The 26,311-nt window shown below is 57.7% G+C and overlaps 1 protein-coding gene across 7 annotated transcripts in view; it reads left to right on the top strand.

Annotated features, from left to right (window-relative positions):
* Positions 1-26,311, top strand: part of PRR5 (proline rich 5) — a 131,584-nt gene that overhangs the window by 41,089 nt on the left and 64,184 nt on the right. For 3 of the 7 annotated variants that reach the window (XM_082350870.1, XM_082350869.1, XM_082350868.1), the window contains 4 exons: positions 3,574-3,665; positions 4,086-4,226; positions 7,771-7,906; positions 9,481-10,436. In XM_082350870.1, coding sequence (XP_082206996.1) covers positions 3,574-3,665; positions 4,086-4,226; positions 7,771-7,906; positions 9,481-9,956 — 845 coding nt within the window. In that variant the 3' untranslated portion in view covers positions 9,957-10,436. Of the gene's footprint in view, positions 1-3,573; positions 3,711-4,085; positions 4,227-7,770; positions 7,907-9,480; positions 10,437-12,529; positions 14,181-15,334; positions 16,636-26,311 lie in introns of those variants that run through there. The other 4 variants (XR_014233419.1, XR_014233418.1, XM_082350871.1 and 1 more) reach the window with 4 other exon arrangements.

Here is a 26,311-nt window from a genome sequence, read left to right on the forward strand (position 1 = left end):
CGGGCCTGCACTCCTCTCTGCTGCTCCAGGTTCCTCCTCGAGTTCTCAATGACCCCGGAAAGCACGGGTCTTAGCCCATTTCACAGAGGCAGAGACCGAGGCCTGGGCTGCTCAGCATGACTCAGAGCCACGTGTCCTGTGTTCCTCCTGCACCGCCTCTGGTGTGTCGGGTGGAAGCAGCCAAGGCAGGAGCCTGAGAAGGGCTGTGAGAGCCACAGGCGTGGGGGCAGGAGGCACAGGCCGTTGGGGGTCTGAGCGGGCTTCCTGGAGGGGGCAGCACCAAGCCAGCAGGAGGATTTGCTGGCGGAGATGCCCTCGCACGCCCCTCTCCTGACTCAGCACATTCCGGCAGTGCCTGCCCTCCCACCAGCTCCGGCCCAGGGGAGCTGGGACCTTTGGAGAAGAGGCGCTTTGTGTGGCTTGGTGGAGTCCTGCCCGCAGTGGCCGTGTCCGCCAGGCCACCCAGGAGGGAGCACCGACCCCATCCAACCGCCCCTGGCCTCAGGGACAGGCACAGAGCCCCAGGCTGGGGGCCAGAGGGCCCGGCCTCCAGTTCCCATCCGGCCACAGACTGTCATTTCCTTCTGTCCCCACTTTAGCACAGGGGATTAGACAAGCTCCACCCATGTGCTCACTACAGGTCAGGCCCCAGGTAGCCTTTGGGGACCTGGAGATGGACCTAGGCCGTGCCTGGCGGGGGCTCACAGCCCAGCTGAGGACACAGACATGGACCAGACAGTGAGAGTCCACTGTGATGAATGTCAAAGTGAAGGGAAGCCCTGGGGAAGGAAGGGCTAGTTCCACCTTGGCAGTCAGGGAGGGCTGCGTGGAAGCGGCGGCCTTTGAGTCAGGCCTCGAAACATCTCTTCGGGAGGACATCTGCCCCCCTTCAGCCAATGCAGTGGGGACGGTGGCTGACATCACACCCTGAGGGGCTGCCTTGGGAGCCTCCCCCTTCTGCCTTCTACCGGGTCCCAGGGAGAGCTCTTCCTTAAGGCTGCTCCCTGCGGCCAGCCATGTCCTCAGCCTGTGTCTCTGCTGGAGGTGGTGGGTAACCCCACGAGGGGCAGCCCAGGACCTTGCCACCTGCCCCCCTCCAGCCTCCAGCAAGGCCTTGAACCCGAGCACAGTGATTCCTGGAAGTGGGAGGCCTGGAGGGGCCTGGAGGTGGAGGCCTCCCTCCCTGGGGCCACATTCAAGGTGGTGGTTCAGTGGGCTCGGCTGCAGTGGGGTTAGCTTCTCAGCAGCCAGACGCTCTGGGACTCTGAGGGGGAGCCTGGGGTTTCTGCAGGCTCCGGCCTCTGGGCTCTGCCTGTCCTGCAGGAATCCCAGCCTGTTAAGGTCAGGCCACCAAACTGCACTGCGACCGCCCTCACACGCTCGCCTCCGAGCCTGGCCACCCTCCTCCAAGCCCCTGCTGTGGCCTTTCCAACTGCCCTGTGGTCACCACTGAGATCTGAGCTGAGATCAGCCTGGTGCATTCCTGTCTCCAGGGCCTGCACAGTCAGACTGAAGAAAGGAAGACAGACAGGCTGACCCACACCCCATCCTGGGAGAACCAGCTCAAGGGCACGGCCGCTGGGTGGCGTGGGTCCTGCTGAGCGTCAGCGTGGCCTCAGACCATGCGGGCCCGCTAGTCAGCGCCAGGCTAACAGCTGAGCACTTGCTACGGGGCAGCTTTTGGCCTTTGAGTGTGGACACGTTGATCACGCCCATTTTACAGAGGACCACACTGAGGCTCGGGCTGAGGGACTCCCTGGGGCCCCAGGGCGGGGCTTCGACGCCGTGTGCTTGACTCACCCCTGCCGACCCTGGCGCCCCCAGACCGCAGTTCCCTGGCAGCAGAGAGCCCGGCCAGGGGACGGAGCTGAGCTTCCTGGCCCCTTGGCGTGTGGCTCTGGCGGGGCCCGGACTGTACGACATCCCCTTTCCGCCCCGTGGGCTGGAGAGCAGCCTGCGCTCCGCAGACGCCGCCTGGCCCGCGCCCAGAGCCGCCCCACGGCCGCCCAGGGAACTGAGCTGCCTTTCTTCTCGCCGGTGACGGCGGGGACCTCAAGGGACCTTTGTATGCAGGCAGAGCTCCTCGGGTGGCGGGCACCCACCGTCCTCGGTTCCATAGAGCCCGGTGTGGGGTGCGGGCCCCCGGTCGGACCAGGAGCTGGCCGCCGGGCAGGGTGCTCCAGTGCCAGCAGACGGGCTGCATGGAAAGGTGACCTGCCCTCTCCACGGTCACCCCCACCAGGCTCCCCGCCCAGAGCCCGGCACCTAGAGACCCGGGGCCTTTATGGGGGGAGGGGGGCGGGGGGCTCAGAGCCCAGGAAAAGTGAGCACAAGAGGCAAAGGCCCTTGACCGACCTCCTGGTTCCCATGGAAACCTTGAGGAGTCAGGCATGGGCAGTGCGCTCTGGGAGGCTGGCCAGCCCGTGACCCTGGCCCCTCCACTCCTGGAGATGCCCACCGCCACGGCCGTGTTTCTCCAGCCAGCTGCCAGTCTGGCTTCCAGGTGGGGTCCCGCCAAGGAGCAGAGGCCTCGGCGACATGTCCCGGAGGCCTGCTTGTCCTGACCCAGCAGCCTTTCATCCCAGCTCTCCGCTCCTTCCAGGCAGAGGGGCTGAGGGTTCAGCACTTGGCGTTTCCTGGGGGAGCCCAGAGCCGGCTTGGGGGCACCTCAGCTGTCCCCACCCCCAGGGTCTGTCCACCTTGTGACTGGGGCTGCTGCTTCCCCAGAGCCGGCAGAAAGGCCCACAGAGCTTGTCCAAATGCCTGCTTTCCACACGTGTGCTTCCATGGTTCATGTGCCAAGGGTGTCCACCAGGCAAAACGGTCCACCTGAATTAGCTTGGATATCACCTCCTCCAGGAAGCTCTCCCTGCGTGACCCCCTCGTACCTGGGACAACTGCTGCTGTTGGATGCGGTTTCCCTGGCTCCCCAGATCCCACCCCAGGCAGCCTGGGTGGTGGGGACCCAGGCCCTTGAGGGAGAGACCCGCACCTCTCCGAGGCCCAGGCACTTCATCTGCCCGGTGGGGGTCACTCCTCCCTCGCCAGGGTGGCTGTTCACTGTCCTGCTGCCCTGTCACGTGGTGGGACTGGGGCAGTTTGGGGCTCAGCTGGGTCCTCAGTGCCAGGCCTGGCACAGCGTAACTGCTGCGTGAATGTCTGTCGGGTGGACAAAGGGACAGACCGATGGGTGGGCAGAAGGAGGGGGAGGGCGGATGAGACAAGGGTGTGAGTGGAGCGCCTGTTGGGCCGTGCCTGTAGGGCTCGTGTGCAGAGGAAACGCGCCCACCGGCACCTCTCTGCCCCAGGCCCTGCTTCATCTCCTTTCCTCCTGTCAGCTCTGAGGGGTTCGCCCTGCTACAGCCCCGTTGTATTAGTGGGGCAGCTGAGGCTCAGGGGGGTGAAGCTGGGGGTCCGGGCCCATCGCCCCGGCAGGTGGGGGGGCGGCCTCCAGGGCCCGGCCCTCAGCTCCCGCATCCTCCTGCTGCCAGGAGAGGTGACTCGCGACCTGGGAAGGCGGGAAGCGTTTGCCGGCGCCCGTTGGGGTAATGGTGACGGTCCCTGTGCCCACAGGACAGAAGCTGCTGGACTCGCTGGCAGAGACCTGGGACTTCTTCTTCAGCGACGTGCTGCCCACGCTGCAGGCCGTCTTCTACCCGGTGCAGGTGAGCGGCTCCTGGGCCGCAGGGAGAGCCCATCCCGGCCTGGAGGTGGGCACACCTCTGCCCTTGTTGCCCCGTGCGGGCCGTCTGCGCCTGCGCTCGCCCCCGACCTCCCAGAGCCTGCTCCCCACCCCCAAGGTGGGCCTAAGGACGGCTCCATGCACAGAGCCTTGGGAAGCCCTGAGCAGCACACAGTAGGCCGTGCCCGGTGTGCAGTAGGGGCTCTGTGCCTGACAGTCACCCTTCCCTTGCCTGAGGGAGCCACGTGGGGCCCTCTCCCCGCAGAGCGAGGGTCATCTGGGGAGGAGGACGGGACGGAAGGGGGCCTGGGGGTCAGTGGTCCGTCCCTGTATCTGGCCCCAGAACTGGTGGGGGCAGGGGAGCAAGGGTCTCACGTGATAGCGGCGGCCCCCACGTCTGCAGGGCAAGGAGCCGTCGGTGCGCCAGCTGGCTCTGCTGCACTTCCGGAACATCATCACCCTCAGTGTGAAGCTGGAGGACGCGCTGGCCCGGGCCCACGCCCGCGTGCCCCCCGCCGTCGTGCAGATGCTGCTGGTGCTGCAGGTGGGCGGGGCCCGTGGGGGCTGCGCTCAGCCCGGTGCCGGGCACAGGCAGCGTGTCTCAGGCCAGGCTCCCTGGAGACAGAGCCTGAGATGTGGATGTGGGGCCACGTGACTTCTCAGCGGTGGGGGAGGGCAGGGGGAGGGACTCTCAGGAGAAACCTGGGAGGGAGAAGGAAGCAGCAGGGGCTGAGAAGGAGCTGGACGAAGGTGTGGGTTCATTCACAAGAAGGCCAGCCCGGGAGCCCACAGGGAGCCCAGGAGTGTGGACGGAGTGTCCCCCGAGGGCAGCGGGGCCAGGCCTTTACTCCCCCATCGGTCAGTCACTGGGGTTGGGGGCCACCTCCTCCCACTGCCCACAGCAGTTCCAGACATTTCTGATGGACCTTTCTGCAAACTGCTGCACCCCAAACCCTGTGACGGGCACAGCACCCTACAGTTTGCCAGCCTATCTCACTGTCACAGCACCAGGATGGGCACCATCAACCACCCCATTTTACAGGTGGGGAAGTAGAGTCCTCGCTTGCCTGGAGCTATGATGGCCGGGAGCCTGGCCTTCCCTGAGGCTGACAGGCTCCAAACCCTGTTCATTGTCCTGAACCCACCCGTGCACGTGGAAGTCCTTCTAAATTTATGTCTGTGAGGTTGGTCCTGGGGCCCAGGGCAGCTGGTTGAAGATTCCAGAGCAAAGAAGGGGCTGATGAACGTGGACATTAGAAGGGTCGAGGGGCTACACTCGGTGGGAGCCGGTGGTCATCCTGGCGGCCACACAGGGCAGCGACTGGAGGGACATTGCATCCCTCGGCCTATTTCCTCGTCTGTGTGATGGAGTAAGACCACCTACCTGGCAGGGCAGGTCCAAGGATAATGAGGAGAAATGGACACAAAGTCCTCCATGGTGCACTTCCTCTTGGGGGCAGGAAGTGATGAGGCTGGGATTTCAAGCCAAGGAATAAGGTCTCATATTGATCCCATGAACAGCCCCTGGGTGGCTGCCAGGCCGGAGTGGTGCTGCCCCCTGGTGGTCGCTGTGCCTCATGCAGCTTCTGGGCTTGGCCCCATTTTCCCCCAGAGTGTCCTTCTGCCCCTCCTGGGTGCAATCCCTACCCCCAACCTCAACCCTTTGCTCTCGCCTTGGCCTCCACTTTGAATGGCCTTGTCCCAGCCCTGCGGTGAACTTGTCCCCACTGTTTTCAAGTCTCAGATGGACCTGAGGTCACAGCTACTGGTCAGCATATCTTTTGAGGGCCTACTGTGTGCCCCATGCTTCACCTGCAGAATCACAGTTCCTTCTCACCGGGGTCCCAGAAGCTGAGTAGCAGCCCTGCATCTGAGCGTACACAAATAATGCAGCCCCGGGGCCCGCATATCCTCACTGTGCAATGGGGAGCAGAGACCAGACATCAGAAACAAATTCTGGGAATGAAGGGACATGAGGTTTGTGAAACGCCCAGCACAGCTCAGCAGTTACGTCATGCTCACCACGGCACTGTTGCTGGGGGCGGGGGTGGCTCCTTCAGGTTCACCTGAATGACTTCCAGGGGCACCCCCTCCTTGTCCAAACACAGCTGGATCCATGGAGTCTGTAGTGATGTCCCCTCTTTCGTTTCTCATATTAGTCATTTGGGTCTTCTCTCTCTTGCTCTTAGTTGGTCTGGCTAGAGGCTTGTGGATTTTATTGATCTTTTCAAAGCTTTTGGTTTTGTTGATTTTCTCCATCCATTTTTCTGTTTTCAATTCCGTTGATTTCTGCTGATTCTTATTTTTTTTTCTTCTGCTTGCTTTGGACTTAATTTGCTCTTCTTTGTCTAGTTTCCTAAGGTGGAAGCTTAGATGACTGATTGTAGACTTTTTATATTCTAATGTATCCTTTCAGTGCTGTAAATTTCCCTCTAAGCACTGCTTCGATGTATCCCGATAATTTGGACGTTACGTTTTCATTTTCATTTAATTCAAAATATTTAAAAATTCTTCTTTGACCCCTGTGTCATTTAGAAGTGAGTTGTTTAATCTCCATGTGTTTGGGGGTTTTCAGTTATCATTGTGTTATGGATTCCTGGTTTAATTTCTTTGTGCTCTGAGAGCAGACATTGTACGATTTCTGTTCTTTTAAATGTGTTGAGGTGTGTTTTATGGCCCAGAATATGGTCTGTCTTGGAGAACGTCCCACGTGAGCTTGAGAAGAATGTGGATTCTGCCATTGGACAAGTTGTCTATAGCTGTCAATTATATCCAGTTGATTGATGGTGTTGTTGAGTTCATCTGTGTCCTTCCTGATTTTCTGCCTGCTGGATCTATTTCTGAGAGGGGTGTTGAAGTCTCCAACTAGGAGAATGGATTTCTCTGTCTCTCCTCACAGCCCCATCACTTTTTGCCTCCGTAGTTTCCTGCTCTGTGTTAGGTGCGTACACATTAGAGATTGTTATGTCACCTCGGAGAACTGACCTCTTTATCATTAGGTAATGACCTTCCTTATCCCTGATAAATTTCTTTGGTCTGAAGTCTGTCCTGTCTGAAATTGACATGGCTACTCCCGCTGTGATCTGTGTTATCATGATCTGTGATCCGTGATCCGTGTTATCACGTATAATCCTGCACTCCCTTACTTCTCATCTGTGTGTGTCTTTAATAGTTTAAGTGGGTTTCTTGTAGGCAGCACAGAGTTGGGTTCTCGCTGTCTTGAACCGCCATTGAACGTTAACCTGGGTGTATCTTGTTTCTTAACTGCTGGCAGCCCCTTGAGGATGATTCATTCGTTCAGAGACATCATTCATTCAGCAAGCACTCACTAGAAACCTACTGTGTGCCCGGCCCTCTGCCGGGGGTGCTGGGGACCCAGAGCTTGCCCCCTGGTCAGCTCACAGCTGAGTGGGCAAGACCACGGCTGTCCCGTGGGCAGCCTCATTTTCCAGGCTTTGGCTCCAGTGAAATGGGAGGAGGTGGAAAACCCTTCAGAGCTCTGAATGAGGGGAGGCGTTGGGAGGAGCTGGGTGGTACCTGGCAGGGGAAGCAGTGTGGGAGGGGGAGGGGCGGCTCCATCAGATGGACGGGCCTTGACCGCCCAGCTTGGATACGGACCTGGACCTGGGCCTGGCCCAGGGGGCAGCCTTCCCCGCCTACAGTGCTCCATGGGGCGAGGGAGTGAGGGTGTGGGTCCAGGTGAATGAGCTTGGCCCCCCAGGACTGCCCAGAGCCTCTGGGAAGCCAGCTCATGGAAGGGGACACACAACTGTCCCAAGGGGGAGGTGCAGGGTGCCCAGCCTAATTTGGCCACAGACCCCTTTCCCGCAGGCAGCATGGTCTCCCAGCCACGCCGGCTCCTGTGTGCAGCGGGCAGCCACGAGGGCGTTAAAGCAGGAGGGTGGCTCAGAGGCCCCAACCCGAGAGACGGCTGGGAAGGGAGGGTGCGAGGCCACTGCCTTGGGGGCCAGGACCCCGGGGGGGAGGGGGAGGGCGCTGTTCGTGGTGGCCTTTGAGCTAAGCACGGCTGGGCTAGGGAGGCGGGGAACGGGCCGACCGGCGGACCCCCGCACCCCTCCCTCTTGCAGGGGGTGCACGAGTCCCGGGGAGTGACCAAGGACTACCTGCGCCTGGAGACGCTGATCCAGAAGGTGGTGTCGCCCTACCTGGGCACCTACGGCCTCTACTCCAGCGAGGGTGCCTTCACACACTCCTGCATCCTGGGTAGGGGTCGCCTGGGCGTGGGTGGGAGCAGGGGACCCCTGGCCCCGTGCAGCTCTGCCCGGGCGGGGGCCCAGGCCTCCCAGGGGAGTGGCGCAGAACCAGATGTGCAGCCACGGCAAACCTGTCCTGAGCATCCACCGGCCGTGCTGTGCGCGGGGCCCTGGGCAAAGGGGGTGGGTCACGTGGGGCCCCTCCTTCAAGGGCTGACGTCACACGTGGTGCTGCAGTAACTCCCCTGAGAGCCCGGCAGAGGCCCCCGCACCCCCCGCGGAGGCCACATCCGAGCTCAATCCTGAAAGTCAGGGGTTGGCGAGGGGAGGACCCAGCACGTGCAAAGGCCCGGAGCCCAGGAAGTCCTGGCTTATTTGGGGACTCACGGGGGGTGTGGAGGGGTTGTGAGGTGGCCATGGCTGGGCGTCCCCGGGCTGCCTGGCCCCGTCGGTTCGTTCAGCACTGTAGACTGAGCACCTGCTGTGCGCCAGCCCCTGTTCTTGGTCCTGAGGGTTCAGCAGAGACCATGCCCCACCCTCATGAGCTCTTGACCACCAGGGGAGGCAGACCAATGAGTAAACCATCCCCAGATGAGTGCCCAAGGGGACCAGCGCCCAGGTGGCATGAGGGCCATGGGCGAGGGGCTCAGGGAAGGCCAGACTGGGAGCTGAAGGACGGAGGATCCAGGCCTGGGAAGAAACGCGTGAAGAGAACCCAGGGGCAGCGGTACGAGGGCTCATCAGGAGTGTCCCCCAGTCCAGAGGGCCCGCCCACCTGCATGTATAAAGCCTGCCCAGCTAGCATGTCCCAGCTCAGGCGGGGCTCCAGCAACTGGAGGAACTTTGAGGTCTGTGTGGCCCTGGACACCGAGACCCCTGCCAGGCGGAGAGGAAGCCTGTCTCCCGTGGTCCAGGGTGGCCCCTGGCTCATCCCGCTCAGCCCTGCCACCTGGTGGTCAATTCTCTGGAACTGCAGGGTCCTGAGTGGGAGCCTAAGACCTGCCCCCTATATCTGTCCTCTCCCACCCCCGGGTCTCCCCACACACTCAGAATAAACCCCAGCCCTGACCTCACATGCTGCCCCATCCGGGCACTTGCCACTGCCTGACCTGTGGCCCACCCAGAGGGGTTTCTAGTCCCACACACACACAGTAGGACTCCAGCTCTGAGGACAGGGGCTGTGTCTGCCTAAGAAAGTGCTGGCACGTAGCAAGTGCTTGGGTTTGTTGACTTTCCGCAGGTGAGGAAACTGAGGCACGTGCACAGGTCACTGGCAAGGTGCATGTTTGAATCCAGGCGGTTGACTTGAGGCCCCCCGCCCCCATTCCAGGCTGAGAGGCCGGACCGAGGAGAGAAAAAGGTCACATAGGGATGGACCTAGTATCAGCTGGGGTGGAAGCCCCGACTCCCCTCCAGGCTGCCCCAGCAGGAGCTACACCAGTCGGGCTTTTCCCTGTAGCGGTCCCTTCATGCAGAGCTGAGCGCATAGTAGGTGCTTGCAGTGGGTGTTCCCTAGCGTCTGGCCAGCCCCACCCTGGCCCCATGCCTGATGCCCTGTCTGTCTGTCTGTCTGTCTGTCTGCAGAGAAGCACTTCCTGCGCCGCTCCCGATCGGGGGACATCCTGGCCAAGAACCCGGTGGTGCGGTCCAAGAGCTACAACACGCCGCTGCTGAACCCCGTGGCGGAGCACGAGGCCGAGGGCACAGTGGCCGGCGGCACGGGCATCCGCAGGCACTCGGTCTCCGAGATGACGTCCTGCCCCGAGCCCCAGGGCTTTGCTGACACACCCGGCCAGGACCCTGCTGGGACCTTCAGACCCTCCCCGGCGCCCCCGTCGGGGCCCTGCCCCAGCAGACTGTACCCCCCGGCGCAGCCCCCTGAGCCTGGCCCAGGCCCGGCCCGCAGCTCCCCGGCCTCCTCCAGCCCCGAGAACCTGGTGGACCAGATCCTGGAGTCGGTCGACTCGGATTCAGAAGGCATCTTCATTGACTTTGGCCGGGGCGGTGGCCGTGGCACGTCTGAGTCTGAGGGGGCAGGGGGCCGGCAGAGCGTCGTGTGACCCAGGCCTTGTGTTTTTACTGACCCTGCGTGTACGCCTGTGCGGTGCGTGAGTGCGAGAGTTTTCTACTCTGTCCCGTCCAGTCCCCTGTCGGCCTCAGCCACTGTGGCATTCCTGAGTCTTTGTCGAAAAGACCGCCGCTGCCCGAGACCCCGGTGCCTTTGTTCTGGGGCGTCAGGGGCTCAGCAGGAGCAGGGCAGCCTCCTGTGCGGGGAGCAGGCCCGGCCGTTCCCTGCGCCCCAGCCTGCTCCGCCCTCCAGTGTCCGCACCATGGAGACTGTGAGCCCCTCAGCTCGGCCAGGCCCCCGGAGTGACCCCCAGGGTCAGTGGCAGAACTGCCTCCCCGCCCCCCGCTCGCCTCGGGCCACAGCGTGACCTCCCGTGTGCACCTCTGTCCCAGACCCTCCACGCTGCCTGTCCTCGCTCGGCCTGGGGTGGCCGTGGGCGGGGAGCGGGTGGAATAAAGCTTGTCTGCCCGGCTCTCGAGCTGTGTCTGCGACGCCAGGCCCCGAGGACGTTCCTCCAGGGTCCTCACCCTCGGGCTGCACCCGGCCTCACCGGGGTCTCCCCTTCCCGCTCCCAGAGGGCGCAGGTTCCCAGGGCCGGCTCGGGGCCTCTGGAGGGGGTCTTCCGGGCTGGCTGGGGAGACCCCCGACCCCGTTCCCAGGGCTCCCCTCTCGTGGAGTTAATTTTTTGTTGGAGGTGGGGAGGGGGTGCCCTATGAGCAGATAACAGGACAGACCCAGGGCAGGTGAGCCGGTGATTGGGGGTTGCTGGGAGTCGGGTGGTCGGGGAAGGAAGGTGGGCGCCTGGTGAGAAGTGTCAGCCCACGGGGGTCTGCGGGGGGAGCCACCTGGGGGGACAAGTTTCTCCTGTCTAGTGGGAAAAGCGAGCCAGGAGCCCCTGCTCCAGCCCAGGGTGGGGCGCGCAGGGGATGGCAGGGTAGGAGCGAAGCTTCGTGGGCTGATCTGGGGACGTACTGACCGCACGGGGCCCCGTGGCTGCTCAGCACCGGGAAGGTGCCTAGGGCCGGTGGCCGAGAGCGGAAGCGAGCCAGCCTCAGCGGAACCAGGCTTGGGGGATGGGGCCCGAAGCCTGTCCCTGGTCTGAGGACCAACGAGAATGTGGCCACTCAGCTCCGCTGATGGGGCTGAGATCCCTGAACCGCCCCGCTTGGCTCCCAGCTCCCTTATGGAACCCGGGATAGGCCTGGGACCGGCTGAGCCTGGGGTGGGGTGGGGAGCATTATGGGCAGGGTCCCCTCTGGACGGAAGGACCAGGCAAAGGGTGGAGGTTGTAGCAGGGGGCTGTCTGCCTGGGCTCTGATCCCCCACCCCAGGCACTGGGCCCTGTCCTGCCCTCACCTCCCGAGTGTCAGGGGCTCTATCGTGGAGGTCTGAGCGCTGCCACCTCATGGGCTGCTGGGCCTGCTCTGATCCCTGGGGACTCTGCTGGCACCTGCTGGCACACGGCCCCACGCCCAGGCATGACCTTTGTCTGTGAGGGGCCCTGAGCTCTTTGACCAATCCCTCCACCCCGGGCGGAAGCGGAGCCCCAGACACGGGCCAGCTGTGCCTTCCCAGCAGTGAGGAGACAGAACCCAGGGGGGTGGGTGCTGAGCCTGGGTCCCGCGGCAGCTCCAGACACCCAGGCGGGGCCTCCAGCTGGGGCTGCCCCCGCTCCCCCCATAAAGGGGTAGCCCATCAAGGTGGGCTTTGAGTGTGTCCATGTGTTGAACCCACTCTTGTTTGAAAAATGTTTGAGGTACTCTACATCAAAACACCTTGCTATAAATTGGTAAATTATAAATGAAAAATCAGGACCAGGGAACACATAAATTCGGATAGAAAACCAGCTATTGCTGGTCCCCCCAAATCTACAGAACCTTCACGTACAGACGTGTGGGCCTTGGTTTAAGATGAAACCCAGGTGTCCCATCCAAGAACCAAACCTTACAATGAAGGTCACATCACCGACCATGTCTCACTTTGGCCACCAGGGAGCTCAGGCCAAGCCCCAAGCTAGCTGTGGCCGAGGCCGGCCTATGGCCCTGTGTCTGCCCCACCCACCTACCCACCTCCCACCCCCGAGTCCTCTCCCCACCTCTCCTCCACCTCCTGTTTCCCCACCCATTCACGGCACTTGTCACTCTGTAATTCAGGGTGGAAACAGGGACTGTGGGGTCAGAAGCTTATGCGGTGCGGTTTTCTTTAAGAGCAGAGTGGAAAGAGACAGTGGATAAATTACATCTGCCTCGGAGGGACCAGAGCCCGAGAGAGGCTCGGAGGTTTTAGCTCATGGGAGGCCCCTCTGGAAGAAATGAATTTGTTATTAGCTTTTCTCCCCACTAGAAGGCAGCCCCATGTGGCCAGGAGGCCCCCCTGCCCTGTTCCCACTGAGCCCTCAGCCCCAGGTCAGTGCCCAGCACACGCTGGTCACTCAGTTAACTGAAGGTTGATCCGGCCTCGCCATCAGCAGGGGAGCCTTCAGAGGGTGGTCCATCTGCATCTCCAGGGCTGGGGTGCCAGAGACCAGCTCACTGTTTTTGTCTTTCTCTGGTTTATTTGTTGTAGGTCTTCCAGGGGACCCTGATGACCACGCTTGCCTTTGCCTCTTAGATGCAGAGTCTCAGGCCAGTCCACGCCCGCTGATGCTGGATCTGCACTTCAGCCAGATGCTGGGGGTCTGCGTGCCGTGAGCTACGCTGGCTGTGCTCGGGTTCTGAGGCGGGTGTTCCGGAGGCATCTGAAATGGAAGGTCCCGCTAAATAATCAAAGTCAACAGCACTTCAGGCGAAACAGCCAAAAAGCAGATTGCGGAACATCCCTTGTAGGCAGAGTAGGACATCCGCCCCGTCCGTCCAGCCACCTGCAGCAGGGGTACTCGCTGTGGAGAGGATGTGCTCACGGTGAAGGGGGTACGAGGGGCCACAGAGAGCTGCACATCCAGGAGATCTGGGGGAAGTGAAAAAGATTTTATTAAAAAAACACACCTGGGGACTCCCCGTCAGCACTGAGTGGGGGCCATTCTCCACCTCGGGGGGTCTTGACCTGCCCTGTGTATCTCCTTAGGGCGTCCCACGAAGCCCAGGGACGCAGTCTTAGAATAGTGTTTTCACAATAAAATGCGTAGGATGACGAGGAAACCAACTATGCTGACGTACAGCCTTGAAGGGCTCTTTAAAATGTGTGAGTGGTGATGCCTTATTAACTCATCAGTAAACAGATCTCCTGCCGGTCACCTGCTGACCGGGGTCGGGGTGGCGATGAGTGGAACCCGCAACCGCTGGGTGTGACGTCAGCACAGTCCCCACCTCTGCTGGTGACAAGCCGATTTGTCAGAGAGGGGCTGACCGCCACTCCGAGGTCAGTTAGTGAGCACAAAGCTGTCGCTTTTGCCAAGTTTCTTCCCCAGGCAGCGGGGAGTCTGAGAGCTGCACTCCAGACCCTGCCGCCCACCTCTGGGCAGGAGGGACTCCACACTCCCCTCCGCTGGGGCCATGTAAGCCCTTCAGTGTCTGCTGGCCACTTGTTCCAGGCACTGTGGGGTTGATTGGCCTGCTGGCCACCTCTCCCCACCAGAGGAGCTGGACTCAGCCCTTCAGGGAGTGAAGGGCACACAGGATACAGGCTCCCTGCCTGCCACCCTAGAGCCTCCCCACAGTCTCAAGGGATAGCTGGTTCCAGGAACATTGCTGGTAGAGTCTGGAACTCCTGCCCGGTTGGGGGGGAGGGAGGAAGGGGAATTGGCTGCTGGGGTGTGTGTGTGTGTGTGTGTGTGTGTCCCCAGGACCTGTATTCTTGGGAACACAGTCCTTGATGTGATGGGACAGCAATGGAAACTATGTATAGCTGCAGGAGGGGAGGGTGTCCATCAGTGGATGATGGATAAACAAAATGTGGTCCATCCATTCAATGAAATATGACTCAGCCTTAAAAAGGAAGGAAATTCTGACATGTGCTACACCGGGGATGAACCTTCCTAAGTGAAACAAGCCAGTCACAAAAGGACAAATATTGTAGGATTCCACTTACATGAGGCACCTAGAGGAGTCAAGTTCATCAAGACAAAAAGTAGATGGTGGGGGCCAGGGGCAGGGGGAGGGGGATGTGGAGTCAGTGTTTATGGGGACAGAGTTTCAATTTTCTTTTTTTAAAACTTTTTTTGGGGGCTTCCCTGGTGGTGCAGTGGTTGAGAATCTGCCTGCCAATGCAGGGGACACGGGTTTCGAGCCCTGGTCTGGGAAGATGCCACATGCCGTGGAGCAGCTAGGCCCATGAGCCACAACTACTGAGCCTGTGCTCCGCAACAACAGAGGCGGTGATAGTGAGAGGCCCGCGCACCGTGATGAAGAGTGGCCCCCGCTTGCTGCAACTAGAGAAAGCCCTCGCACAGAAACGAAGACCCAACACAGCCATAAATAAATAAATATAAACTCCAATCTCTAAAAAAAAACAACAACAAAAAAAACTTTTTTTGGCGGGGAGGGGGGCCACACCACACGGCATGTGGGATCCTAGTTCCCTAACCAGGGATCGAACCCACGTCCCCTGCATTGGAAGCGTGGAACCTTAACCACTGGTCTGCCAGGGAAGTCCCGAGTTTCAGTTTTGCAATGTCAGTATGCCTAACAACACTCACTGCAGACTTAGATGTGGTTACGACAGCAAATGTTATGTTACATATATTTTACCACATTAAAACACGCACGCGTGCACACACACAAGAACGAAAGGAAGAAAGGGAGGGAGGGGAAATGAAGAATTCCCCTCCTCCTTGCAGTTCTGCAGCGCTTGCCGTGGGGAGTGTGGACGGCCTGTGTGGGCCCCTCTGCAAGGGCCCGAGTGGAGGGGAGCAGCATTCCAGCAGGGAATCGTGTTCCCAAAGCTCAGGCGTGTCCAGCAGTGAAGTGGGCAGTACTCTTGGGGATGCTGGGAGAAGTGGGGAGGCTGCTGGGCACTGGAGCATGTGCCAGGGATGCACCGGGCACAGACTCAAGATGAGTCCCTAAAATCACAATGGTCTTCTGCTCCCTGCTTCCCGAGCACACAGAAGGCCCACACTTCCCGGTCCCCTTGGGGCTGGGTGGGGTGCTGTGACCAGCTCTGGCCAGCGACTTCTGAGCAGAGGGCCCCTTTGGTGCTGGATCTTTTCATTGCCAGGCAGAGACCCTCCAGAGCTCTCCTTTTCTCTGTGTGGTGATTGGCACTATCCAGATGGGGCTGCTCCAGCAGGCCGGGTCCCAGGAGGCTGTGGATGGGCAGCGTGCATGAGAAGTAGACCTAATCTGGTGTAAGCCCCTGAGACTGGGGATGTTTGTTACTGCAGCATAACCTGGCATGACTAACTGATACACTCCTCTTTCCCAAACACTCTAGAGGAAGGTCATCTGTGGATGGGGAGAAGGCTGATACTGGGATATGGCATTTTATTTATTTATGTGTGTTGCATACCCATCGTGGGCAGAGCCAGGACCCGGGGTTCTGATCCTGAATTGGTCACTACCTTGCTGTGTAATATTGGGCCAGTCACTCATTCTCAGATTCCTCATCCGTAGTGAGGATCTTTCCAGATGTAATATTCTGTGACCGGTGATATTTCTCTGCTTGTCTGTACACTATGGACACGCGCAGAGCAGGGGCTGTAAGATCACAAACCCCGAGATACCAAGCATCCTTGATTAAGAAGCTCTGTGCAGATGACAGTGTATGGGGCCCGACAAGCACTTAATGGATTTTGACCTGAAGGTGATAATGACTTAATAAACTGATGGTTTCACCCAAGGACCCTTCTCCTCATTGACGGACGTGTTTGCAGAAAACTCAGAACTGCTTTAACAGACTGTAAAAAGCTATAAAAATGTAAAGTATCATCGACATCATCACAAGAAGAATTTCTCATGTTGGCATTTCTCTTTTCACTATGGGGATTTACGTCAGCCTGTGTTTGGCCGGGGAGGAGGGACAGGGTAGCATGAAATAGGAGGATGCAGGATAAGGCAGGGCTCTTATTTGCAAGCAATGGAAGCAGATTCTGGCTGATTACCCAGAGAAGGAGTTTATTAAAGGATGTTGGGAGTTCCTAGAGTTGTCAGGAGGTGGGAGAGCCAAGCTCGAGGCTTACCTTCCAGGAACAATGCCTCAAACCATCGCATATGACAGGGCTGGTGGGAAAACTGCCACTACTGCGCCACTGCACAGGGATACTCACACCCCATAGAGATACGCCCATTGCCCAGAGAGGCTGCTATGGCACAGAGATGCTCCCACCCCGCAGAGATGCTCCCACCACACAACGATGCTCCAGTTGTACTGGACCAAACGCACAACTGTCACCAGCATCAATAGCAATCATGTCCCAGGTATTTAAACTTGTACCCACTGCAGTGTCCGCGCCCCCCCCCCCCGAGCTGAACATCCGAGGCTGCCCTTTCCCATAATAAATTGCAGGGCCACCTCCTCTCTTACGGTGTAGGTCGCAATGGTGGAGCCTAGTCAATGTCTGGGTCCTGGCTGCAAAGGACTCTGGGTAAACCCGTGGTCTGGCCACCTTGGGTGGAGAGACTCGTAAAGGCAGGGAATCCCAATACAGCAAGGGCATTTGAAAGGTGCACGGTGTCAGAGGACACAACCAGCGTTCCAGCCTGATGTCAAAAAGGCATCAAGAAAAAAAAAGAAAAGGCATCAAGAATGTCACCTGCTCAGTTTCAAATCAAAAGAGTTTCAACAATTAGGACCACGCAATCAAAGACATCGTGGAGTGTGCATATGGGTTGTACTCAGTTTGCAGTCAATGCTAACGACCGAATGCATTTGCTCTAGAACTTGGACCAGGGCACGTGATAGGAGGGCAGGGAGTCGGGAAACCTGGCTGGGGTTCCTGGCCTGGCTATACAGCAGCAGAGAAAACCCCTCACCTCGCTGGTCTGCGCCCTTAAGGGGGAGGCTTGCAACACGATCTCCCAGATGCCTTTTGGCTCAACCTATTTTGGTTTCATGGTTTTAATAAGGTTCAAAGCAGACCACGTCTTGGCTCAAGCAGCTGGCAGGGAGAGTTAATTTGGAAAAAAACAAATGAGAAGCCGGAGACCAGGGACCAGGGGTCTTTCTTTCCTCCTTCCTTCAAGCTCCCATCCCCCACTGCTTATTGATGTGGAATTTGCTGCTTGGGGGAGAAGCAGCTCTCCGACTTCATAAACATTTGTACCGAGAGCAAATTTAATAAAGCTGAGAATAATACCATTCAGATGTAATTCCTTCATTTTGCATTATTATTCTTTCTTTTCTATCGCAAAGCATTTGAAATGCAAGGAGTTATTGTTATAGCTACAAAAGGAAATGACTAACTGGTGGGTTATTGATTAGACGTGCTTGGGGAAAACCAGAAGAACCAAAAAGGGAGCTGGCCTGGGTCTCACAGTTTCTTTCTACTTCTTTTTCCTTTTATTATGAAAGGCAGGATACACCTGCATTCTTTTCCTGACAATCATTCTGTATGATTGCTTTATTGTATATATTTAAATATCACTAACCTATGGTAGTGGAATTTGTATGAGATTTTCACAAAACACATATGCGAGGAGGGCGGCATTCCCCCTGACATGTCTTAATACCATGAAATTACACTGCCAGCCGTAGACCAGCTGGGGGGTGTTTTCTCTTCCTTCTGTCCAAAGTCGCTTTTTGAACCAGAAAACCTGCAAATTGTCCCGCTTTCATGAGACCGATCTGACATTGATAATAAAAGGTGTTTACATGCCACAAAAGGAAAAGAGAAACCAGCGCAAAGCACTAGATGAAGCCCATCAAGTGTGAGTCCCTGGCATTAGGCATCCTCTCGATTTCCTTGTCAAGTTTTGAGAGGGAAGAAGAGTTTCAACCCAGAAATAGGCCTCCTTCCTGATCCATCTGGGGGCTCAGGTATGCATGAGACTTAGAGGTCAGGCAGCACCATAGATGCTTCTGCTTTCTCACCACCAAAGTCCTTTGGGAGCAAGGAAGGTACACATAATAACATGCAAGTGTGCTGTGTGAGGTGAACAGGCCCATGTGCTAGGATGGTTACAAATTCTTTGCACAGAAACAGGCAGCTGCTTGAGTGACGGTAGAGAGAAACAGTGGTCATTCATTCATTCATACTGATTGGGGATAGTGGCTACCATATGCCGGACGCAGGGCTAGACACTGGAGATACTGCAGCGAGCAAACAGCCTCAGGGCTCATGGCTGCCATTAGCACGACTGGCTTGAGATGACTGTCTTGACTTTGGGGAGGATAAAGTTTTGGTCTAACTTCCTTCCTATCCCTGGAATGGTCATGTGCCTCAGGCTCAGCCATCCAGGGCTTCCTTGGGGTTTTTTTTCTGCTAATGCTGTCAAGAGAGAAACACTTTGCAATTTGGCTAAAAGGTATAAAGATATTTTATCCGAGGGCATTTTGGCTGTAAGAAATAGAAAATTCAAACTAGTTCAAACAATAAGAGAATTTATTGGTGCATTTAATGAGAAAGTCTGGAGGAAGTGTGGGCCCCAGGGTGGGTTTGATCCAGGGGCTCTGCAAGGTCACCAAGGACCCAGTTCCTTGCCATCTCTGTTTTATCCTAAGCCCAGATCCCTTTGTGGTCACAGGATGGCTTCTTGCTATTCCCAGCGCACTAAGCTTCTCACCTAAGTTGGGGGAGAGGAAAGGACAGAGCAGGATTTGTTCTTCCCCAAACTTCCAGGCAAAGTCCAGCTCCTCCCACCAACTGGAGTGTCCTGAACTGCTCACTGTGGCCCAACGAAGGCTTGCGTGATTGGCTTAGGCCCAGTGACTTCTGGAACCGGAACCAGTCACTGTAGCAGCGTGTGATATTATGCAAGCTGGCCTCTGCAATCAGATTCCCCCCTCTAGAAATGGGGAGGGTCAACACACCTGATTGTCTTGGCTGCTGTACACAGGCCACTGGGGACCACAGAGCCCACCACACGTGACCCCAGAGCTGCCAGCAGCCGTGCCACCTTCCACGCAAGGCAGCTTGGGATTGTGTAGCTACTAGCGCCAGCCCCCTCCCCCAAGAGCAGGAGGGGGAGGGACACTTGAGCAGGGGCAGGGCAGGGTCTCACGAAAGGATCCCCCTGGCTGCTGTGTTGACACAGATGGAAAGGGGCAAGGGCAGAAGCCAGGAGATGCATTAGGAGGCTGCTGCACTGAGCCACGTGAGAGATGCTCGTGGCCTGGACCACTTGGGCCAGTGTGGGTGGACAGAAGTGGTGGCACTGTGACATGTTTTGAAGGAAGAGCTATCGGGGCTCATCCAGGGACCACGCATGGGGTGTGAGGGAATGAGGGCAGCCAAGGATGCCCCGACGGGTTTGGAAGGGTCTGGTGGAGAACCAGATGGGAAGCCCAGGAGAGGAGCCCACGTGGACGTGTGGGGATGTCAGGTGGGCAGTCAGAGGCAGGAGGCTGGAGTCGGGAGACGTTAGTTGGGGATCATCTGGTATAGGCTGTATTGAAAGCAGGAGGCTGGGGAGTAAATGAAAACAGGTGCAGACCCAGTCCCCGGGTGCCGACCTTCAGAAACCCGGGAGACGGGGAGGAGGCAGCGGAGACAGAGCTGCAGCCAGAAGGGGGCGACAGACACCGGGCCTGTTAGAAATCCACCCTTAGAACGCCACCTCCCGAGCGGCTCTCCGGGTGGGAATGCGATCCTATCGGAGGACCAGTCATCCTCTTGCCTGGGGCCCCGGAACGTCAGTGGCACCTCCAGGGGTATCTGGGCCCCAGCCTGGTCTTTCCCGAGTACATGACCCCCGCCTCAGGGCTGGAACGATGACTTTGCCCATGCGCAGAAATGCAGGCCTAGCCCGCAGTGACCCTGGGCCACTCAGGTCCTGTGCTCCAGGGAAACAGCGCTGGCGGGGTAGCGCGCGGGGCGGGGCGAGGGGCGGGGCCTGAACGGGAGCCACGTCCGGGGCGGGGCCAGGTGAGTCGCAGGCCGAGCCGAGCCCAGGGGAGGCACCGGCGGAGCTGCAGTCAGGTAAGGCCCATTGTCCGCGGGAGGGAACCCGCCTGGGCCCAGGTGGGGACGCAGCGCGGGTTCTGGGGCTGGGCCCATTGCTCAGGCGGGCAAGCCGAGGCGGGGAGGGGGGCGGGGCCACATGACGCGGCGCGGAGACGGGCGGGGACCCCGGTGCCCGCGTTCGCCCCCGCGGGTTCCCGGCCCCTCCTACACCTCAACCCCTACCCTACCCACCCACCCCCGTTTTGCACGAGCGCGCTCCTCTCCCACTCCTCCAGTCCTGCTCCCCCGCACCCTCCTGCACCCCCGTCCCCTCCTTCCCTGCTCCCTCGCTTCTCCCGCCTTTTCATGTCTTGGTTTGGTGCGGCTGGGCCGTCTCAGCCCAAACTTTCACCGTTCCCGCATTTTCCTCCCCAAATTCAGGGTCTCCGATCCGGCCGGGTCCGCACACTGTGCCGACACATCAGTTCCCTCAGCTCCAACTTGGGAGGCGGGAAGCATCGCTCCGCTTCACAGATGTGAAAACTGAGGCTGAGAAGTTGCTGCACTGATTCAGACTCAGAGGCTCCGGCTGGGGGTGCGGGCCCGCTCATCACAGGGGATGGACCCCCAAGACTTAATATGCCCAAAACTTAAATCAGGCTCCAAAATCGCCAGTTAGGGGAGAGGCCCTGGACGCTTTCACTTTTCCCAAACCTTGGCCCTGCGCCACTGTCAACAGCACTGGCTTGGGGGTTCCCCAGGGCCTGGCAGGTGGGTGAAGAGTGGAGGCTAAGGCTCCAGGAGAAGGAAGCAGGGTGGGAGGGGAGGAGTTCCTCAGTCCTTGTCGGCGGTGTGGGGACCTGACCTTGGCTGTCTGGAGGCCACAGACTTTGAGGTTTTGTGAAGGAGGCTGTGTGGATTCCAGAGCACGCGGTGCTTATTGATGGTGAAATGCAGTGTTGATATTTGTCCTGGAGAGAACTCAAAATCTAAGACTCAGTAGTAAATATCCTTTGGTCGGTCTCTGTTGGCGGTTTTAGGGTCTTGTTTGTGAGTTTCTCCTTTAATGCAGTGACGTTAAACCATTTCTCAAACCAACAGCAGGGCAGGGGCCGAGGGGTGAAGACGGACACAGTGCACTGGCCTGAGCCGGGCTAGTCCTTGTGGACAGCCACCTCCCCAGTCCCCTGCCCACGGAGGACTCAAAGTCTAGCCTCTGTGTGACAGAGGGAAGCCAGGGGCTTGTGGGAGGTCAGGGAGGGCTTCCTGGAGGAAGTGACCTTTGAGTTGGAAGATGGGTGAGAGATAGGCAGGGAAGGGTGTGGCACAATGAGGTTACACAGAGGCTGGGGGACTGTAGTTGGCTGGGGATAAGTCACATGTGAGGTGGGGGTAGAAATACCTGTAGAGTACCTGACAGGTGGTCAGGTGGAGCCAGTAGGAATTTACTTGGTTGTCATTGAGTCGCTGAAGTGCACCCTCAGTGAGATGTTTTGTTTGTTTGTTTGTTGTATTCATTTGTTTAATTTTTAGATTGCACATATAAGTGAAAAAGTATTTGTCTTTCTCTGACTTACTTCACAAAGCATAATACCTTCCAGGTCCATCTGTACTTTTGCAGATGGCAATATTTGATGCTTTTTTTTATGGCTGAGTAATATTCCATTGTGTATATATGCTACATCTTTATCCACTCCTCTGCTGATGGGCGCTGCAGCGAGATGTTTTAAGGTCTGGAAACTTGACTAAACATCCCATGGATCTTGGCATCTCCCTAACAAGCCAGTTCCAGCTGAGTCGGTTGTGGGCACGCCATGGATGGTGGCTTCCAGCAAGAGCTCAGCCACCCTGGAAGTGCCTGGCGTGCATACCCATTCCCTGATTTTACCCTCTTTTACTGATGGGGAAACCAAGGCACAGAGGCAGCAGGAGGGGGAGAATGAACCACAGAGGGAGTCAGAGACCTAGTTTTGGAGCAGGTCACTTTCCCTCTTGGGGACTCAGCCTCCTGACCTGTAAAGTATCCGCCCTTGGCCATCCTTCCCCAAAAGCATCACGGGCACCTTTGCTAATGGCTCTCAGGCCCTAACTGTCCACTTGATTGCCTCATTCCTCACTCACACCAGCCTCATGAGGCAGAGGCTGTTACTGTCCCCTTTTACAGATGAGGAAACTGAGGCAGGGATGTTTAGATGACTTTCTGAGGTCACATGGCCAGTGAATGGAGAGCCAGGCCCACTGTGCTGTGGCTGCAGCATTCACGCCCTCCCCACCGGGCCAGCCGCCTCCCAGGGCCCTGAGGTCTGTCTCCTGGGTGGAGACATTCCAAGGCTGCCAGTGACTGCCCTTCAAATCTATGTGAGAATAGCTTTGGGATATGAAAATGATGCTTTCAGTTTCTTTTCAGATAAATTACCTAACTTTTCCCTCAATCCTTTGATTAAAATTGATGCTTAAGGAAGATGTGCTACATGTATCCAGAGGCTTCCCGGGCCGCCCAGGGTACATCTGAGGGTCCCCTTCTGGGCCTGGCACTGAGGGAGGGGGATGACCTCAGAGATGTCCGTGTGGGGCTCAGCTGCAGGGTCCCGTCCCAGCCACCTTCCTGGAGGCTCCCAGAGCTGCTGGCAGCTGGATCTGGCCACTGTCCTGGTTTCTGGGTCCCTGGAAGGCAGGCGACCAGGCTGAGTCGGGTCCTCGTTTTCTCACCTCTCAAATGGGCATCAAGCAGCAGGGTGTCCTGAAGCTCAGAGGGAATAACACGGGTGCTCAGTGCTGGCAGAGTGTGCGCTGGTTAACAGCTGGCGCTGGAGCCTGACGCCCCGACCCCCTTCCCGGCCATGTGACCGTGAGTTGCTAACCAGAGGAGCTGATCACTCCGTGCCTTGGTTTCCCCACCTGTAAAATATGGGCAGTGTTATCACCTACTCCTAGGGTTCCCGGGAGAAAGAAACAAATGAGTTAATGTGTGCAAAGTGCCTAAAACAGGGCAGGGCACCTTTATAGGTGTTTACACTTAGCAGTACTCGTTGTCCCGCCTCCCCCCGACCCCTGTGCCCAACCAGGGAAGGCGTGTGGGGGACCGAGCTTGTGTGGAACCTGGTCCTGTCCGGGGCGGGGGCCAAACGGTTCTTTCTTCAGTGACCTTGGACAGAGGAGGGCATGAGAAGTTTGTTTCAGTCGGAGCCTGTGACTGTTCCATTGAAGGAACTGATTTGGCAGGTCAGGAGTCCAGAAGCTTCTAGGGAGCTGCCCCTTCCCTCCCCCAACCTGGTCATAAAACTAAAACAAGCAAAGGAAACCGGTGGCCAGGAGGCTGTCTGGGCTGGGAGGGGCGTTTGTCATCCACAGAAAAACGGCCTGTGGTTGGGATGTGGACCAGCAGGGCATGTGTGGGACTTCTGGAAAGCACCTCCTCTCTGGGCCACGATCTACATCAAGTTCTAGGGACCTCTGAGGCCCCTGCAGCTGTGAGGGTCTCTGCTCCCACCCATGTCCCTAAAGCTCCCAGGTCTGTGCTGTTATAACACCTTGCATATTAGGTAGGAGGGCTGATGGATTTATTTAAGTTTTTCCCGTGATGGAGAATTTCAGATGTTCAAAAGGAAGCAGACATCCTAGCATAAACCGCCACCATGCTGCAGCCAACCTGGCTTGCGCTCAGCCCCACCTGCTCTCCCCTCCCCACTCCCCCACCGGCTCACCTCCCCCGCCCCCGCTTACCCCCTGCTCCCCTGTTATTTTAATACTCGTGCTCCATAAATACTGCAGGGTGCCTCCACTTTTATAACATGACCGCAATATTATTATCACACTTAAAACAATGAACCATAATTCCTTAATATCCAATACCCAGTTAGTATTCAGAATCCCAATTGCCTCAAATATAAACATTTCTTATATTTTTTGTCAGGATCCAAATAAGGTTAATCTGTCTTCTGACCAATGCCTGGCCTCTTTAGGAGTGGTCTGTACGTGGCTTCCACAGCCCTGGTGACCGTTACCATGCATTTGCCTCCAGGGTGCCCAACCTTTCAGCGTGATGTCACACGTGCCCTTTATTTGATCCTCATTGTGGCGCTGGTGGGGCAGGGCTTGTGCCCATTTCACAGATGGGGGAGTGGGGTCTGAGAAGAGTGGACCGGCTTCACTGAGGAGGCACCTTGAGTAGGGGGGGACATGGGCTGGAACCCATTCCTCTGACTCTTCATCTGTGCTGCATGCTCACAGCGCTGGCGCAGGGGCTGGGGGCCAACACTGCAGAGGTACAGAGGGGTCTGTGGATCGGGTACAGAGGGGATCAGAATCAGATCCCTGGCTCTGCAAAGTACAAGTGGCCTGACCTTCCCCGGGGACTTGGGGTGTTTTTCTCTCTGGCTTCATCGGGGGCAAGTCTTTATTTGGCCCGGCTAAACTGTAACCAGATCTTTCTATATAGAAGCAACTGAAGGTGGAGTGTTGGTTTATGGGGGCCCTGTGGATACCACTTCGATTTCCAAGGAGGCCAGTGAGGAGGTAGATTTGGATTCAGACTGAATTATTGAATTGGACTTGAGCCAATGGTAGTAATAGAAACCATAGGGATCATTTACTCCCTGCAGGAGCTGTGTGTTCCAGCTAGAGGGGGCCGCATGTGCAAAGGCCCTGAGGCAGGAACAGCTTGGCATGTTTGAGGAGCAACCCTGAAGCTTTTGTGGCTGGAGCAGAGACAATGAGGGTGGCGTGGAGTGGTATGAGATGAGTTCCTGAGGGCGGCGGGGCCAGGCCACAAGAGTCTTTCAGGTGTTTGTAGGGGTTTGAATTTTATTCCAAGAACTACAGGACACTGTTGGCACTCAGAGGGTGTCATGGGAGGTGTGGAGTAAGTAGTTGGGATATTCGAGTTGAGAGTTGGGGGAGAGGTCTGGGCCTGAGATCTGGGTTTGGGGGTGGAGAGCCTGGGATTTAATATCCCTTAGGGAGGAGAGGAGAGGACCCAGGGTCCCCCCACCCGACAGGTCTGAGTATGGATGATGGAGATTATGGCAGAGCCCCCAGCTGTGTCCTCTTCCGGGACAGAGAAGCCTGGGATGGCAGACAGTGGAGTGAGCAAGGTGGGCAGTGGGAGTGACCTGGGGTTGGGGGGGGTGTTGGTGAGACGGGCCAGGAAGGCTTTGAATGCTAGGCTCTGCTGTGTACACTTTGCCTGCTCTCTTGTTCAACAGACACCCCAAGTTCCTTTCATGTCCTGGGCTGGATGAGTGCTGGGGCTCAAGCGTGAGTCAGAAATGGCCCTGGCTGTCAGGGGACACACGGTGATGGGTCAAGAAGGACACATGGACACCTGGTGTAGGCTGATGAGGGCTGCCAGAGTTTGGAGGAAACCCCTCTCCCAGCCTGTGGTAGGTGGGGGGTCTGGGGGCATCCTAACGCTTTTGACTGTAACAGACAGAAAACCCAGCTCTGAACCAGCCCAAAAGTCCAAGTGGCCATATCGGCCCATGTAGCTGAAATGGTCTGGGGATGCTATGGAGATCAGGTATGGCTTGATCAAGGCTGAGCAATTTCCTGCCCTTTTTGTGGGCTGCTGGATCTTCGGGGTGGCAGCAGATTGGCTCCAGCCATTCCAGGCCTCATCTTTATACGCAGCTGTGTGGAGAGAAACTCCTCCAGTGGCCCTCTCAGGACAGCAAGTGATCTTCTTTCCCAGAAGCACCTGGAAAGCTTTTCCTGATACCTCACAGGCCTGAATGAACCCATATCTGTGGCCAGGAAAGTTGCCATGTGTTGATTGGCTCAACTTGGCTTCCTCAGCAAACCTTTGAGAGGGGAGATAGGCTTCCTCTTAGGTAACCAGGCAGGCTGGGAGGTGGGGTGGGTCAGCTCTTTGCAGCTGGAGGGCTGTGCAGGTGAGGGGTGCACACCTGAGCGAGCACCTGGGTACCGTGGGCAGGGCCACAGGGATGCTGGGGAGGGGAACGGCCCCAAGTCTCGAGGTTGGTGTCTACAAGAACCACAGGTCTCTCTGCAGACCCCCCTTGTCTTTTCAGAGTGCCCACTGTCCCTGGGACTTGTGGGCAGGCCTCTGACAAAGTCCTGTAGCAGGTCACAGCTCATTTGGACCTTGCTGCTGCCACCTTTGGGTGTCACGCCCAGGTTCCAGTGGGTTCTGGCCCCACTACCTGCACAAATGATCTACACCTTCCTTCTCGCCAGTGTCGGGGACCCAATGGTGTTTGTGATCAAGAGTGGGTAGTGGGGTCTGTATAAATAAATTTGTGACATAGCTGAGACAAAAGGGTGAAAATTACTCTTCATGGGGTGCAACCCGGAGACTCTGGTATCCCAACTCAGGTGGCCCCCTTCTCAGCCCCTGCCCCTTATGCCTTGAC

This window comes from Balaenoptera borealis (genome assembly GCF_965194805.1).
Source record: "Balaenoptera borealis genome assembly, chromosome: 13".
Lineage (NCBI taxonomy): Eukaryota > Metazoa > Chordata > Mammalia > Artiodactyla > Balaenopteridae > Balaenoptera > Balaenoptera borealis.